The 14,201-nt window shown below is 34.2% G+C and overlaps 1 protein-coding gene across 1 annotated transcript; it reads left to right on the top strand.

Annotated features, from left to right (window-relative positions):
* Positions 1-283: 283 nt before the first annotated feature.
* Positions 284-10,923, top strand: LOC111050287 (acid sphingomyelinase-like phosphodiesterase 3b). The gene is made up of 3 exons (XM_039444171.1): positions 284-461; positions 5,194-5,309; positions 10,864-10,923. Exons 1-3 carry the CDS (start codon positions 296-298, stop codon positions 10,921-10,923), a joined length of 342 nt encoding a protein of 113 aa, XP_039300105.1. The 5' UTR covers positions 284-295.
* The last annotated feature ends 3,278 nt before the right edge of the window (positions 10,924-14,201 follow it).

Raw genomic sequence — 14,201 nt, 5'->3', positions numbered from 1 at the left:
GCTTTTCTAAAAATGACATCTTGTTGAACAGAATTTTCCCTAATTTGAAATTATCTCCTTACCTCACATTACTTTCATCTTTTCAATCTAATGAACTCTTATGTCTCTGGAGATGAAAGTCGAAATTAGTTTATTTATTCATTAAAGTATATGGTATTATAGTGATCCAAAATTCAATCAATAAATGACAACCAAAATACAAGATGACTTAACCAAATCAGGCTAAGGTAAATTGGAATTTATCTTATCGAATTTGATGTTGTTGATTATGTTTCAGGTGTACTTGGTCGGTCACATGGGACCAGGAGCAGATGAGAGGCAACCGGAAGCTGTTCCGCTCTTCCAAGAAAAATTCGCTAGAAGATATCTCCGCTTAGTCAGAAAATATGCTCAAATAATAGTGGGACAATTCTTCGGTCATCTACATTCAGATACATTTAGACTTGTCTACAGTGACCAAGGTGAGCAGAAAAGCTTCTACAACATACTATCAATAAGTTTTTATCAAGCATGTTTGTGTAATATTCAATCATCAATCATGTTTTGATAGTACTTTGAAGAGGACTTCTCAATTACACTCAACTTGAATCATTGTACGAAATATCTGTTAATGACAGAGCATGAATATTGGAAACAGCTTGAAACAGTTTATTGCATACGATAATAATAAATCGGTGGTCAATCAATAAGTTATTATCAAGCATGTTTGTGTAATATTCAATTATCAATCATGTTTTTATAATACTTTTAAGAGGAATTTCCCTCAACATGGAGCATTGTACGTCGAAATATCTGATAATGACAAACATGAATATTGGAAACAGCTGAAACAGTTTATTGCATACAATAAATAATACATCTGTGGTCTATCAATAAGTTTTTATCAAGCATGTTTGTGTAATATTCATCATCAATCATGTTTTGATAGTATTTTGAAGAGGAATTCCCTCAACATGGAGCATTGTACGTCGAAATATCTGATAATGACAGAGCATGAATATTGGAAACAGCTTGAAACAGTTTATTGCATACGATAATCAATAAATCTGCGGTCTCAAATGAACTAACAAACATTTATCTGAATAATATCAGTTTCCAATCAGAAGAGTATAATCATTATCCATTCCAATCTACAAATAAATGTCTCTTATTTCAATTTCTACATTCAATTCACATTATTGTCGAATACATCAGTTCCAAAACTCATCTCTTGAACAAACAACGAATGATTAATAATTGGGCATGAATCATTACAACAATGATACTAGGCCTTTTGTATTGATATTTCCAATCCCTTTTCCATTAACGGCTGTCATATTTTGATCATAATCAGGCATTCAAATATTGTAGTACTAGTAGTTCTGTGAACAGTAGACCTCACTCAGTATTCTCATCCACAAGTACCTGATGTCACTTTAATGTTAACAAACTCAGTTCACGTTTGAATTTGTATTCCATAAGATATAGTTCATCAGTTCCGATATTCTTTCTATCTGATGAAAATTGATTTTTTACAATCAAAAATATAATAATTTCTCCAGCATTATTTATTTCATCTTTTTATTTTTAATCACCCATTGAATTAGTTTTTTCGAATGTGAGAATATTGATACTATTGGGCACGCATAATAATACCATGACTGCAAAACATAATATTGAAACCAAAGACCTGCGATTAGACCAAAGTTATTACAAATGTTTATAACTCAATCCTTTTAGATTATATTAGATTGAACATAACTTATCATACACATGATGAAGATGTGTGTTTGTCAACTTCCGTTCAATCTAATGGAATCTATAAGGATTAAGTTATTAACATTTTGTTAATAACTTTGTTGTAAACCCAGCTTAAAGATGCATATCACTTTAAGGTCTTTGATTGAAACTATAGACCTTATACAAATACAGTAATAGACTGACTTCTCCACAAATCTTTGTAATCACTTGTCAGCTGATTTATGATGAATAATTCTATAGTCTGATTTTCACTCCAATATTGGCGTATGAAGGAGGCTTCTTTATCCTTTTATATTATCCTTGAGATGCGAATTTTCAAAAACCTTGTATATACGTCGACGCGCAATTAAAAAAGGAACGTACCTGTCAAATTTCATGAAAATCTATTACCGCGTTTTGCCGTAAATACGCAACATATAAACATTTAAACATTAAGAGAAATGCCAAACCGTCGACTTGAATCTTAGACCTCACTTCGCTCGGTCAATAATTTATTATGTTCTATACTATGACATTCATTCGTAGATTCAAATGGATAATGATAATACTGGGCCTTAATTTATTTTGGACTATGTGTAACCTTATCTAAATTTGGGAGGGGAATAGCACAAGGTTAAGTTATTTTTTCTCTCCCTATCATTTTTATGATGTACTTAGTGTATGAATCAATAGAGAATAAGGAATAAAAAGAATACTTTTTCTGATGATATGTGACACCAGCTAGTATCTCGTGCTCGAGGAGTGTTGTGGGGGGTTCTGAGACGCAGACTACTTCACATTCAAATTCTTGGGGAATAAGTTCAAAAATCATAGGGGGGCTCCCAAAAAATCCAGCAGGTCTGCATGTCTGATATAACAACTGACGTCCTTATTGGTCTTGGATAATACCTCTCACTATTTGTTATAGTTTATTTGCCATTCACTATTAATACCTTATTATTATAAGTTTCCAAAACACATTTTTAAGAAACTTCAGTGAGAGGCATTAGATTAAAATAAAATCCAGATGGAAAACTCGAATTGTGATGATTTGATTTCCTCTCACTCCCACCCCTTGTAATTGACCGAGCGAAGTGAGGTCTAAGATTCAAGTCGACGGTTTTGGCATTCCTCTTAATGTTTAAATGTTTATATGTTGCGCATTTACAGCGAAACGCGGTAATAGATTTTCATGAAATTTGTACGTTCCTTTTTTTATTACGCGTCGACGTATATACAAGGTTTTTGGAAATTTTGCATTTCAAGGATAATATGAAAGGAAAAAGGAGCCTCCTTCATACGCCAATATTAGAGTAAAAGTCAGACTATAGAATTATTCATCATAAATCAGCTCACAAGTGATAACACAGATGTGTGGAGAAGCCAGTCTATTGCTGTATTCTATAAGGTCTATAGTTTCAATCTGGTACTTGTGGATGGGAATACTGCGTGAGGTCTACTGTTCACAGAACTACTAGTGTATGATTGGAGGTTGATTCAAACAATATGGCGATTTCTAGAAAATTTAGGAGACTTTCTGTGGCTTGAGTATAGAATGTATTTTCATTGACGACACATAGACTCTATAGTGGGATGCTAAAAGATAGTTTGAGGAAATCAATCCAAGTATGTAACGACTATTTTCCATATCTATATAAATAAAAAACCGAAACTCAAATTTTGAGATTCAATAACTTTTTCATGTGGGGACCGAATTTGATGCCTTTTTTAGTTGTGTTCGTTATGTTCAGGACCAGGTTTATGGCCTGTCAAATTTAAATCCGACTTCAGGACTCTCTCCTTCGGTCCTTCAAAGTTTACATGTAATCCCTATGGGAGAAGATTTGTGACCTGCCCACATACAGAAATAAAAATCATTGCGTCATACAACAGCAGTCGATAGATAGTAGACAAGAATGTGTGCTGCTCCATAACCACCCATGTATTTTATTCTAACGCCCGACTAAAAGCAAAATGACTGTTCTGTGTGTTCTGAACATCCAGCAGTGCGGCCTCAGGTTAAGATTTACGTGCTCTAAAGACATTGCTTTGTTTCGAATAATTGTGCTGCCTTCGGTGTTCAGAATTAATTGATTTTTAGTAAATTATCTACTTTGCAGTTGAGAAGTCATCTATCTATCATCTGTCGCATCGCGCCTCCTCAGGTGTGCGAGTTTGTCATGAGATGCATTAAACTATTTTTGCGGTATGAAGTTCGCCGGGCCAGCTAGTTGTAAATGTTTTTCCATGTTTAATAAATAGGCCTACCTCTGACATGGATTACATGACAGGGAAAAATAGAAAAATAAATCAAATTTAGGGAATGTAATTATTGATTGATTAATAATAGATTGGTAATTGGAAATTAATTGGAGTATGGTAAACTGGTTATTGGTGTGGATTGTTTATTCTATGTTATTACATTTCATACTCTCTATTTATGACATTGTTTATTTCATTAATAAAAACCTATTGTGCCTATAATTCTCAATTATTGTTAGCAATAATTTTGTTGTCATAATCGTTATTTGGAACAACCAAATATTGTGCAAACTCTTGGAATATTATCGCATTTATGAGTTGCAACAGTGGGTAGCCGTATTTTAGTGGGAAGACCTCTAAGCGGCTGGCGCCCCAATGAATCAGGGTTTGAGCTCAAAAACGGCTCAAACCGCAAACACCCTGTTAAATTAGTCGCCAGTGGTCTGGCGTTCGTGCCATTCTGGGCATGATACATGCATTTTGTGTATCCTGGTCCATTGTGTCGGAAATGAGCATAGGGCTACAATTGAGTGCACAAGTGCAAATATTGTTCCCGCTGCTCGCTACTCATTATCAACGTTGCAAATTTATTCTATCAATTGGTTTGCAAGTGAATTTTGAGATGGATTGTTGTTATTCGAGCTGCAATTAATCTCCCAGAACCCTATCAACATACCAACAAGTTTAACTCCCAGAACTCTATCAACATAACTCTCTCAATTAGTTCGTACAGTCTAAAGTTAAAATAAATGCAATTTAATATGAATCTTTATTGATTTCCGTTTTTATTCTTGATAAATATTCATTTCTGATTGTTTTTCTCCATTTGTATTTCTACTGGAAAGCTGTTTTATATCACAAAATTATTGCCAATTTATGTAATAAGAATGTCTAAATTGTTGGTTTGACATTCAAATCTGTATAGATCCATTATTGCAAATAGAAGGCTAAGAAATTGTCAAAAACGACAGATTTCATTAAAAGTAGAAAGACCGGTTTCGGTTGTTACACCATTGTCAATCTCTGATGAACTGAAAAAAAATATATATATATATCTATCATTGTTTGCATTTCAACTATTTTGTGAACATCTACTACTAATTTTTTTATTTCATTTTTCATAATCAATCATTATAATAATCGCATGAGTTTGGAACTAGTTTAAATTCGAATCCAATACATTTAGTGGAATAATATTACATGAACTTGCAGGTCAACCAGTATCTTGGATGCTGATGGCTCCCGCGGTGACGCCGAGAAGAACTAACAGCGGATCCGCGAATAATCCTGGCCTAAGACTGTACAAATTCGACACGGATACTGGACAAGTGAGTTATTGCCACAATCATTGTTGTCATGTGATCTATAGAACAGAAATACTCCATTCATTTGAAACAAAAATTGATATGAATGTCTAATGAACATTGCCTGATTAGAATGAGGTTCACGTTATGAAGTCAGCCCTTGATTAACATTGATGTTGTTGTCCTCGTCTGCCACCAGAGAAAGCGAATAGATCTATCCTTTTCCAGTTCCGCAACGTTGAGAAATTGTTTCTGGTTCATGAAGGAATGTAATTTTCTTATAATTTATAACCAAAATAATTAATCTCAACCATTAAGAAAAAATTTTTTCTTGGCGAATGTGATGTAATTGATATTACAAGTAATGGATATTACAATCCATATTAGTGTATTGTATTACAAGTGATTGATATTACATTGATGTAATTTCTATTAACAAGAATGAGCAATCTGAAAAAATAGAGAGAAAACAAATCTCAGTACCCTTTTTGAATTATTTAATCACAACATGTGAATGTCCGAAACATGTTGTGATTAAATAATTCAAAAAGGGTACTGAGATTTTCATTTTTATTTCTACTTTTATTACAAGTAGCCCTATGCAGAAAAGATATAAATAAGCAATCTGATTTTCTAGGAATGTACTATATCATAGAAGGTAGTGATGACGCAGAGAATCAGCAACGCTGTTGTCCTATCTTTCCCACTAACTTCATAACGTGCACTATATTAGAATATGGAATCATAGAGCTAGAATAATACTCCTCACAAATTATATATGAACCTACAGCTGGAAGGAAAAATCTTGAATGATTGTTTTCGTTCGACTGGATCGTCAAGAATAAGATCAGCAGCTCGTTACGCTCGCCTGCATTTTTCATTTGAGCATTTTTATTATATGTTAGGACGATCCAGTCGGGGATCCAGACTAAATGTCTGGCTAAACGGATATGGCGAGCGAAGCGAGCCGGCCGTCTAGTATATAATTTCCAGGATAGCTCTGATTGAAGTAGCAGTGCCCAATCAATTTTTCCGCGATATATGCATTTTAATCTTCACTTGGTGCCAACCTAACAAAGTCAACTAAACTTAATGCCAGCCTGACAATATTATTAATTTAGTTACCAGTTAACACTGTTGTTCGAAGAGGTACTCTCTTTAGATTATAGTTCTATATTAACATATGGTATGGACATTTTTCATTAAAATTTAACTTTAAACCCTTAAAACAACCCTTAGAGTTGAAATATTGCCAAAAGATTTCTTAGTGCGCCTCTAAGGGCCAACTGAACATACCTACCAAATTTGAACGTTTTTGGTCCGGTAGATTTTTAGTTCTGCGAGTGAGTGAGTCATTCAATGAGTGTGCCATTTCGCTTTTATATATAAGAGATAATGAACGAAAATCCAAGTTTTGGTTCCAGGGAGTGGTTTACAGCATTCAATTGGGATTATAGTACAGTAATATAATTTTAATTCATAAATATAATGATTTATTCATTATTATTATTATACTTCCTGACGAAAGATAGTCTACATTGTCAGCTTTCTACACTGGAAATGCTTGATACTAATTGGATTAAAAAGTATCTCAAAAGTTAATTTTTTTCTCTACTAGTTGAAAAGAGGATAAATTTTCAGCACGAGTCGCTGATTGCATTTTCAACTGCAGAATCATTTGTCTCGATTCGAATTCACGTAATCCTTGCTGTACATGTTGATGATTATTACAAGAACATTGACAACCTTCAAGTACTTATGTCATTCATTACCGTAGATGTCAATGACAACTTTCCAGGAACCGTCATACTAGTAATCTGTAATAAGCAGCATCATTCAGTAGTTGAAACGTTTTATGAAAGAAAGTTCATACCAATCGATTTTGAAGCTGGATCTTGGATTCCAGCATCACTCGTAATTGGACTAAATCAAGGATCAAACAGGGAAGCCATCTTTTGAAGCTGTGAAGAACACTTCAGTTGTTCAAGTCTTACTGGAGTTTCCTCCTTATACCAGAAATTCATTACATCGGCTCAAGCATGCTTTAAACTTTGTCGTTCCATCAAATTTGTTTAATTCAATTCTCATTCCGTGATTTGATAAATATTTCTCCTCGTTTCGAAACAGAGCAATGTAACGCTCTCTTACGTACGTGTAGTAAACATCCAATTACGACCGATCGAGGCAAAATTAAGCAAATTCAAAATAAAACATTCATTTCTCCGAACTCAAAGTAGGCCTAACTGAAGCGTTCCGATGAAAGTTGTACTAGTTTTCAAATGACAGTAACGAATCCAAAGATTTATATATATATTTATCAATTATATACAACGAATTCATGTAGTTTCATATATTCTTAACGTAGTATAAATTTTCTGGAAGATGCCATTATGTCAGATTATTCTTCATGCAAAATTTCCTTGTGCTTGATACCTGGAACCTTGTATTTTCGGTCATTTTTCCAGTTTTCAGCTATTTCTGCCAAATCTCGTAATCAGACAAAAAATTTTTTGCTCTTGCCCTTTTTCTGGAAATGAAATTTGAATGAATGAGATCATTTGGAGCTCTCTGTCTCCAATGAGTACTGTGTTATGATTTTTCGAAAATGATTGAAATTTGAAGAGAAAATCAATTTTTGATGAATTTTTGTTTTTATCAACAATATTTTCCGATTGTTACAATTTAGATGTATGATTCAAAATCCCTCTGGGCGTATTTTTGTGCTCTAGAATCTGAGATCAGGTAGTATCTCATAATTATAGATTTCCAGGTACACCTGACAACAATGCTCCTTGTATTGTGAAAACACCTAATTTTCAGCTTCACCATCATCACCAACTACATAGTCTTCTCATTGATATTTTCATAATGACATAAGTTCATGAAATTATGTTCTATGAGAATCATCCGTTAGATGTACTTCATTTCAGTATTTCCTAGTGGAGAGGCGCGCTCAAGGACACCTCAAGGATCAAAATATCAAACACTTATAACTTCTGACACAATGCTCAGATTTCATCGTATACACTTCATTCTCTCGGCTCGTCAAGCGGTTCAAAATCAATACACAAAAAATGGCCAATCTCTATATTCGAAGCTATGCATCTCGGTAACCCTTATTATCAAAATCATTACTTGATCTTGAAATGTACAATAGAATTTGCTCTTCCACCTGCTGTGAACGATACATGAAAAAATATGTTCGTAATGTGAGATTCGATTGTTGAAAAAATTCGGAAACTGTAGATATTTCTCATATTAACGGTTTTGGCATTCTATGATAGGGAAAAGTGATTGAAGATGAATTTTAGGCAACTGAGCTCGTAGAGGATGAATTTTATCTACAATTTGGAATCATCATGAGTTTCTATTATGTATCGGACCCGTTTTAGAAACTCTTGATCAACAGTAAAATCACGAAAGGAATGTAAAAACTTAAATCGTCATTTTTATAATCTTCTGTAAATTTTGAATTGTTTCGGAATCAAAAGTATTATCTATGGAGTGGGGTAGAGGGGGACAGCTTCCACTCCTCACTGGATTTGGGAATTTTATCAGAAGAATTTCACAAGACATGCAGCTTTGAATATAGAAATTGGCCATTTTTTGTGTATTGGAATATGAACTTAAGTACACTGAAAAATAGATTTTCTACTTTTCGACCGAATTTGACTCATGATGCATGATTTTGGACCGCCTAGACTAGCTGAGAAGAATGGAGTGTAGTAAGATGAAATCTGAGCATTGTGTCAAAGTTATAAGTGTTTGAAATTTTGATCCTTGAGGTGTCCTTAAGCGCGCCTTTCCACTAGGAAATACTCAAATGAAGTGTATCATGTTCATGGTTGAAGCTGAGAATTGGGTGTTTCCACATACAAGGAGCATTGTTGTCAGCTGATGTACCTGGAAATCTATATGAGATAGAGCGATACACTGATCTCAGATTGTAGAGCACAAAAATACGCCCAGAGGGATTTTGATTATACATCTAGATTTCAACAATCGGAAAATATTGTTGATCAAAATAAAAAATTGATTTTCTCTTCAAATTTCAATCATTTTTGAAAAATTATAACTCAGTAACTCACTATTGTAGATAGAGATTTTCGAATGATTCCATTCAGTTCAGAATTTTAATTCTAGTAAAAAGGCAGGAGCAATTTTATCTGTCCGATTACGAGATTTTGCGAAATAGCTGAAAACTGGAAAATGAGCCGAAAATACAAGGTTTTTGGGCCATTCTGTCTCTAGCACAAGGGAATTTTGCATGAAGAAATTGGTTCTGTACTTCTCTTATGTACCAAATAATATATTAAAAAATCAGATCTACAATATAAATTGCAAGCACACCCCCTTCTTACGTCTATATTGACTGGACTATTGGGGAAGTACTAACAGGCACAGCCCAAAACTGTTTTTTCCCGAATTTTGATTCATACACTATGAATAGTCCAGAAAGTAGGTTATGTCCATACACTTGAATTCAAGTTCAATTTCTGTTCAAACATTTGAAAAAAAAAAAAAAAAAAAAATAATTAGATTACATACAAACAAAATTGATTAACAAAATAACACTCACTAATCATTGAAATTGTCAAATAATGATCAACTTGAAAATTTTATATACTCTGGTTTAGGAGGATTATCATGTAATGTCAACAAATCAGATTATGTTGATCAAATCGATTAAATTTCTAGCTGGATAAAATTTCTCGCTGATTAATTATGATTACACAGCTGGAGATAATTCTGTCTCTCCACTTCCTTTCAATGTCGTTCAGCGAGTTTTCCAAAGAATGAGACCTAGTGCAATCGAATCTCTATATCATAGACCTACTATTTTCCAATTTCGTGAAAATCGTTAGAGCCATTTCGAGATCCGTAGAACATAAATAACCAGATATAAAAAAGCCAGATATAAAAATAGACAGATATATAATACAGAAATTGCTCGCTTAATATAATAGGATTGACCTGTACATGATATGGGAGGACGTATTTGAAATGACTGTAGCCTACTAGGCTATGAGATAATATTTTTTTGCTCTGCTAAAGTTGTGCAGCTGTGGAAATATTAACGCCTATTATTCGGAGAGAATGCTCAGAACATTATTCCAAGTTACTCTCTATCAAATGGGTAAGGGAAGAACACAAAGATAAACAACATTTATAAGGGAGTCCACTTTCTATAGTGAGGTCCACTTGATTAGTGTTCGATTAGCAATGGTATTACATACTATCCTTGTCCATCATTCAACAAAACAGTTAGTGCTATCTCTTTCTCGCTCTGCTCTGTTGCCAGATCGACTTTTAACAATGTAGGATTCATTATTATTAAACAAAATATTTCATCTTGACTATAAAAATCGATTTTGAAATTATTGAAAAAATATAAATTATTGCTTGAAAAAATTATTTTAAAACAAGAATGAACAGTTAATATACATCAATAAACCTGTATCAGCTACCATCTATAGAAGCATTGACAAGACAGAGATCGGGCAACGTTGTAATCCATCTTTCTTCACTGCCACTATAACGTGTACCACACTATATTTTTGTTTTTCTCATATTTCAGATTGACAAGATGAAAGAAAAACAGATTTTCAATTTCTTTAGAGTTTGTGAGCTATGCTAAGATACTTACACAAAAAATTAGTACTATAAAAGAATTGCTTTATCAGGATGGAGTGACCGTATCTTGGATGCACACAAAGATCACATCAATGCATCATATTTATCAGTTATGGAAGTTCGCTACTTTGATCTCAAACTACAATCAATTGTGCGGTTATCAGAAGGTGAGTTCTTGAATTGATTCATAGATTAATATTTGAAGTATAATAGCCTCAATGGTCCATCCCTAGGGGAGGCACCTACAGATAACCTAGATAAACCGTCCTCTCCGAGACGATTATACTCTGTACAAAATTACTCTCTACTTGGAATGGACATGCGCAGCACAGAAGACACCGTAGAAGTGATAAAACGGCGGCAATGCTACCGTTTTGAACTGGCCAGTTTTCTCTAATTTCAAGTGAGTATTCAAGCGCTTATGTTGAACTTGGAAGCTTCCTCCCTGCAAGCACTGAATTGACTGACTCTAATCGACAAATTGGCAACTGCGCTTCCACCCAGACTTTATCCATCACTGTAATTGGCTGATCTCCCTCCATTTCCCCACACCGCAAATCCCTCCAAGTCTGGAGTGATTTTGTACAGAGTATAGTTCAGGTGCAGTAATATATGTTGAGGGGTTATTACTGAGATCGGTATTCTCTTGCGGGATTATCTCAGACCCTGGCGCAATGTTGGTCTAGCACAACTTTGGTTTCGACAAGAAAATCGGTTTGCTGGGATAGAGTTTTAGCCATTGTTCATCTCTTGGTCGAGAGCAACTTTGATCTGTGGGTTTAGCCAGACCGATGCTCAAGTTTAGCCACACTGAGGCGCAACAAGAGGAATACACAAGAATTATTGTTGCAATGTTGGCAACAGCCATCTCAAATGCCACTTGGCTCTCACATGTCTTTGCGTTGTCACAAGTAAAATTGTGATGGGAAAATGTTGCTGGTAAATATTAATATTATTAAAAGACACTCGGCTATCAGCAAGCTAGATAAGGAGGGTACCAATGCAGCACACATTTTCTGCGCATCCAGAGGACTCTAACTGCGCTGATCGGCATTGACTAACTGTGGAAGTGGTTGTTTATGCATCGACCGGAATTCGTTGACTGAGAATTCACTGACTCTCCCTCTTTTCAACAGCAGTCGACAGAAATGGCTAAGTCCGGAACTGGCTAACTCAGGATCCACTGATTACTACGTCATCGTCTGTTTCGTCTGCTACTCATTCCCTCGCACTCGGTCCTGTTCACTCTTTCACACTGGGACGGATAACAGATTGCGGCACACTAAGCTCGTATATTTTTTGGTAGCTTATTTCGGTATATAAATGATTGGATCTTATGTAAAACTTTCTGATAAATCCAATAAAACTAGTAAGAGGTTAGTAACTTTGATGGTTATTGAAATAACAGGCATAATATTATGCCGAAAACCATTATTTTCTCCCGTTAAGAGTTGTTCAACTTGATTATTTGATTGTTGAACCAAGTATTTGTATTGGATGAAACTTAAATAATGAATATAACATTTTCAATCACCCAATAATAGTTTGAAATGCTGCAATACTTCCATACCTCAGGAATCAGGATTGAAAGGAGGCAAAAAAGAAAAAAATACTATCAATTTTGAAGAATCAGTGTTTTGATTAAGCCTCCTTTATACTATTTAACTGTTATAAAACAATTTTATATCACAAAAGTTACAAAAAATTATATAACTTTGTTATAAAATAAAAAATAAACATTTTCAAACAAATAAATATAATATTGTCATATAACATTACTGACTCAGAGTCTCAGTCAAGATGACTTATGGACTCAATGTAGTCTCTCATAAGAGTATCTAGTATACCCATATCCGTTCACAGTAGAATTTTTAGTATGGCATAATTTTCCGAAAATGAATTGCTACAAGAATAGAACTTTCCACTATGCATTTATGCAATCCAACACCTGAAAAGTGAATGTAGCCTATGCAATCATAAGGGGAAATTTGTTTGAAAATGATCTGTATATAACAGAGTTTTCAGCATTCAAAAATACAAACTAATCTAGTGAAGGTCGATTCCCTGCCTACCCCCCCCCCACAAAAAAAAAAACTCGTTACATCATAAAACAACAGACGATGCAAACTATAGCACATTAGTGTAATTCAATACTAGTCCAGTCAACGAAAGATTATAGAAGGAAACGTTTGGAATACAATTTTTGACCCCACAACACTTTTAAGGATAGTAAGTAGGTAAACATTACAAAAGTCCTCACTCCTACCCCCTGTGTTAAGTGGGTGGGGGTTATTTAAAAGTTCCATATTCTGTTTTTTTTGCATATATCTTAAACAAATTCGTCTTTCGGAATCTGTTTTTTTTGCATATATCTTAAACAAATTCGTCTTTCGGAAATTTTTGTCAAATACAAAATTAAAGTTTCATCCTTAACATTCTTCCATATATCTCATAGTTTTCTAGATTTGAGCTCTTGAAGGAGTCACATTTTTGAAGAAACCCTTCCGGCTCAGATTTTTTCATCTTTTTGGCCTTATAACTTTTCCACGATTGAATGAAAAAATCTGTGCCAATCATGAGCCTATAGAGCACCTTATTCTCTTCAATCTCATGAATCTTTTCATTATTTTACGCATCTCCCCACGATTGTTGCAGCCATTATAGTGTTGAGTGTAAAAACTTCAGTTCAACAACAATAGATCAATTGACAGGGAAATTTGAAGGGAATGTTTGGAACACAATTTTTGACTTCGCAGCTTTGTTTTGACTACTTAGAAGGTGAATATATCAAAAGTCCTCATCCCTACCCCTTGTGCTTAAGGGATGAGGGTGGTTTGAAAGTTTGATTCTTTTATTCCTGGCTTACACGCATGTATCTTGAGAATAATGCATTCCAGCGACATGATTAACTGAACAAAATTTAAGCTAGATATATTCTGTACAAGTTAAGTACAGTGGAGTTTTGTGATATCTCCTTTAATTTTTTAGATATTCGCTTTTAAAAGTGTGAAATACTTGAAAATTCAGTTTTTCTTACAACTTTTTGCACTTTCAGGGCTTATGACTTAACAAAAATGCATTGAGAAAATGAGTACTGAACGTTGAGTTGTAGAGGATTCAATTCTCTTCAATTTGATGTATTATTTCAACATTCTCAATACAGCAGTAATTGATCATTTATCAATGTAATTTGAACACAATATCTGGAACACAATTTTTGATTCTGCAGATACATTAAGACTAGTTAGGAGCTGAACATATTGAAAATCCTCATCCCTAAAC

The sequence above is a fragment of the Nilaparvata lugens genome, unplaced genomic scaffold (genome assembly GCF_014356525.2).
Source record: "Nilaparvata lugens isolate BPH unplaced genomic scaffold, ASM1435652v1 scaffold3317, whole genome shotgun sequence".
Lineage (NCBI taxonomy): Eukaryota > Metazoa > Arthropoda > Insecta > Hemiptera > Delphacidae > Nilaparvata > Nilaparvata lugens.
The sequence above is the reverse complement of the archived record's forward strand: the minus strand, read 5'-3'. Positions and strand labels throughout refer to the sequence as shown.

What these genes read in the sequence shown, in the direction of transcription:
- LOC111050287 (XM_039444171.1), top strand. Translation starts at nt 296, where the DNA reads ATGGGACCAGGAGCAGATGAGAGGCAACCGGAAGCTGTTCCGCTCTTC. An exon ending in ACTTGTCTACAGTGACCAAG is followed by an intron (nt 462 to 5,193) that starts GTGAGCAGAAAA and finishes ATGAACTTGCAG; the next exon opens with GTCAACCAGTATCTTGGATG. An exon ending in TCGACACGGATACTGGACAA is followed by an intron (nt 5,310 to 10,863) that starts GTGAGTTATTGC and finishes CTCATATTTCAG; the next exon opens with ATTGACAAGATGAAAGAAAA.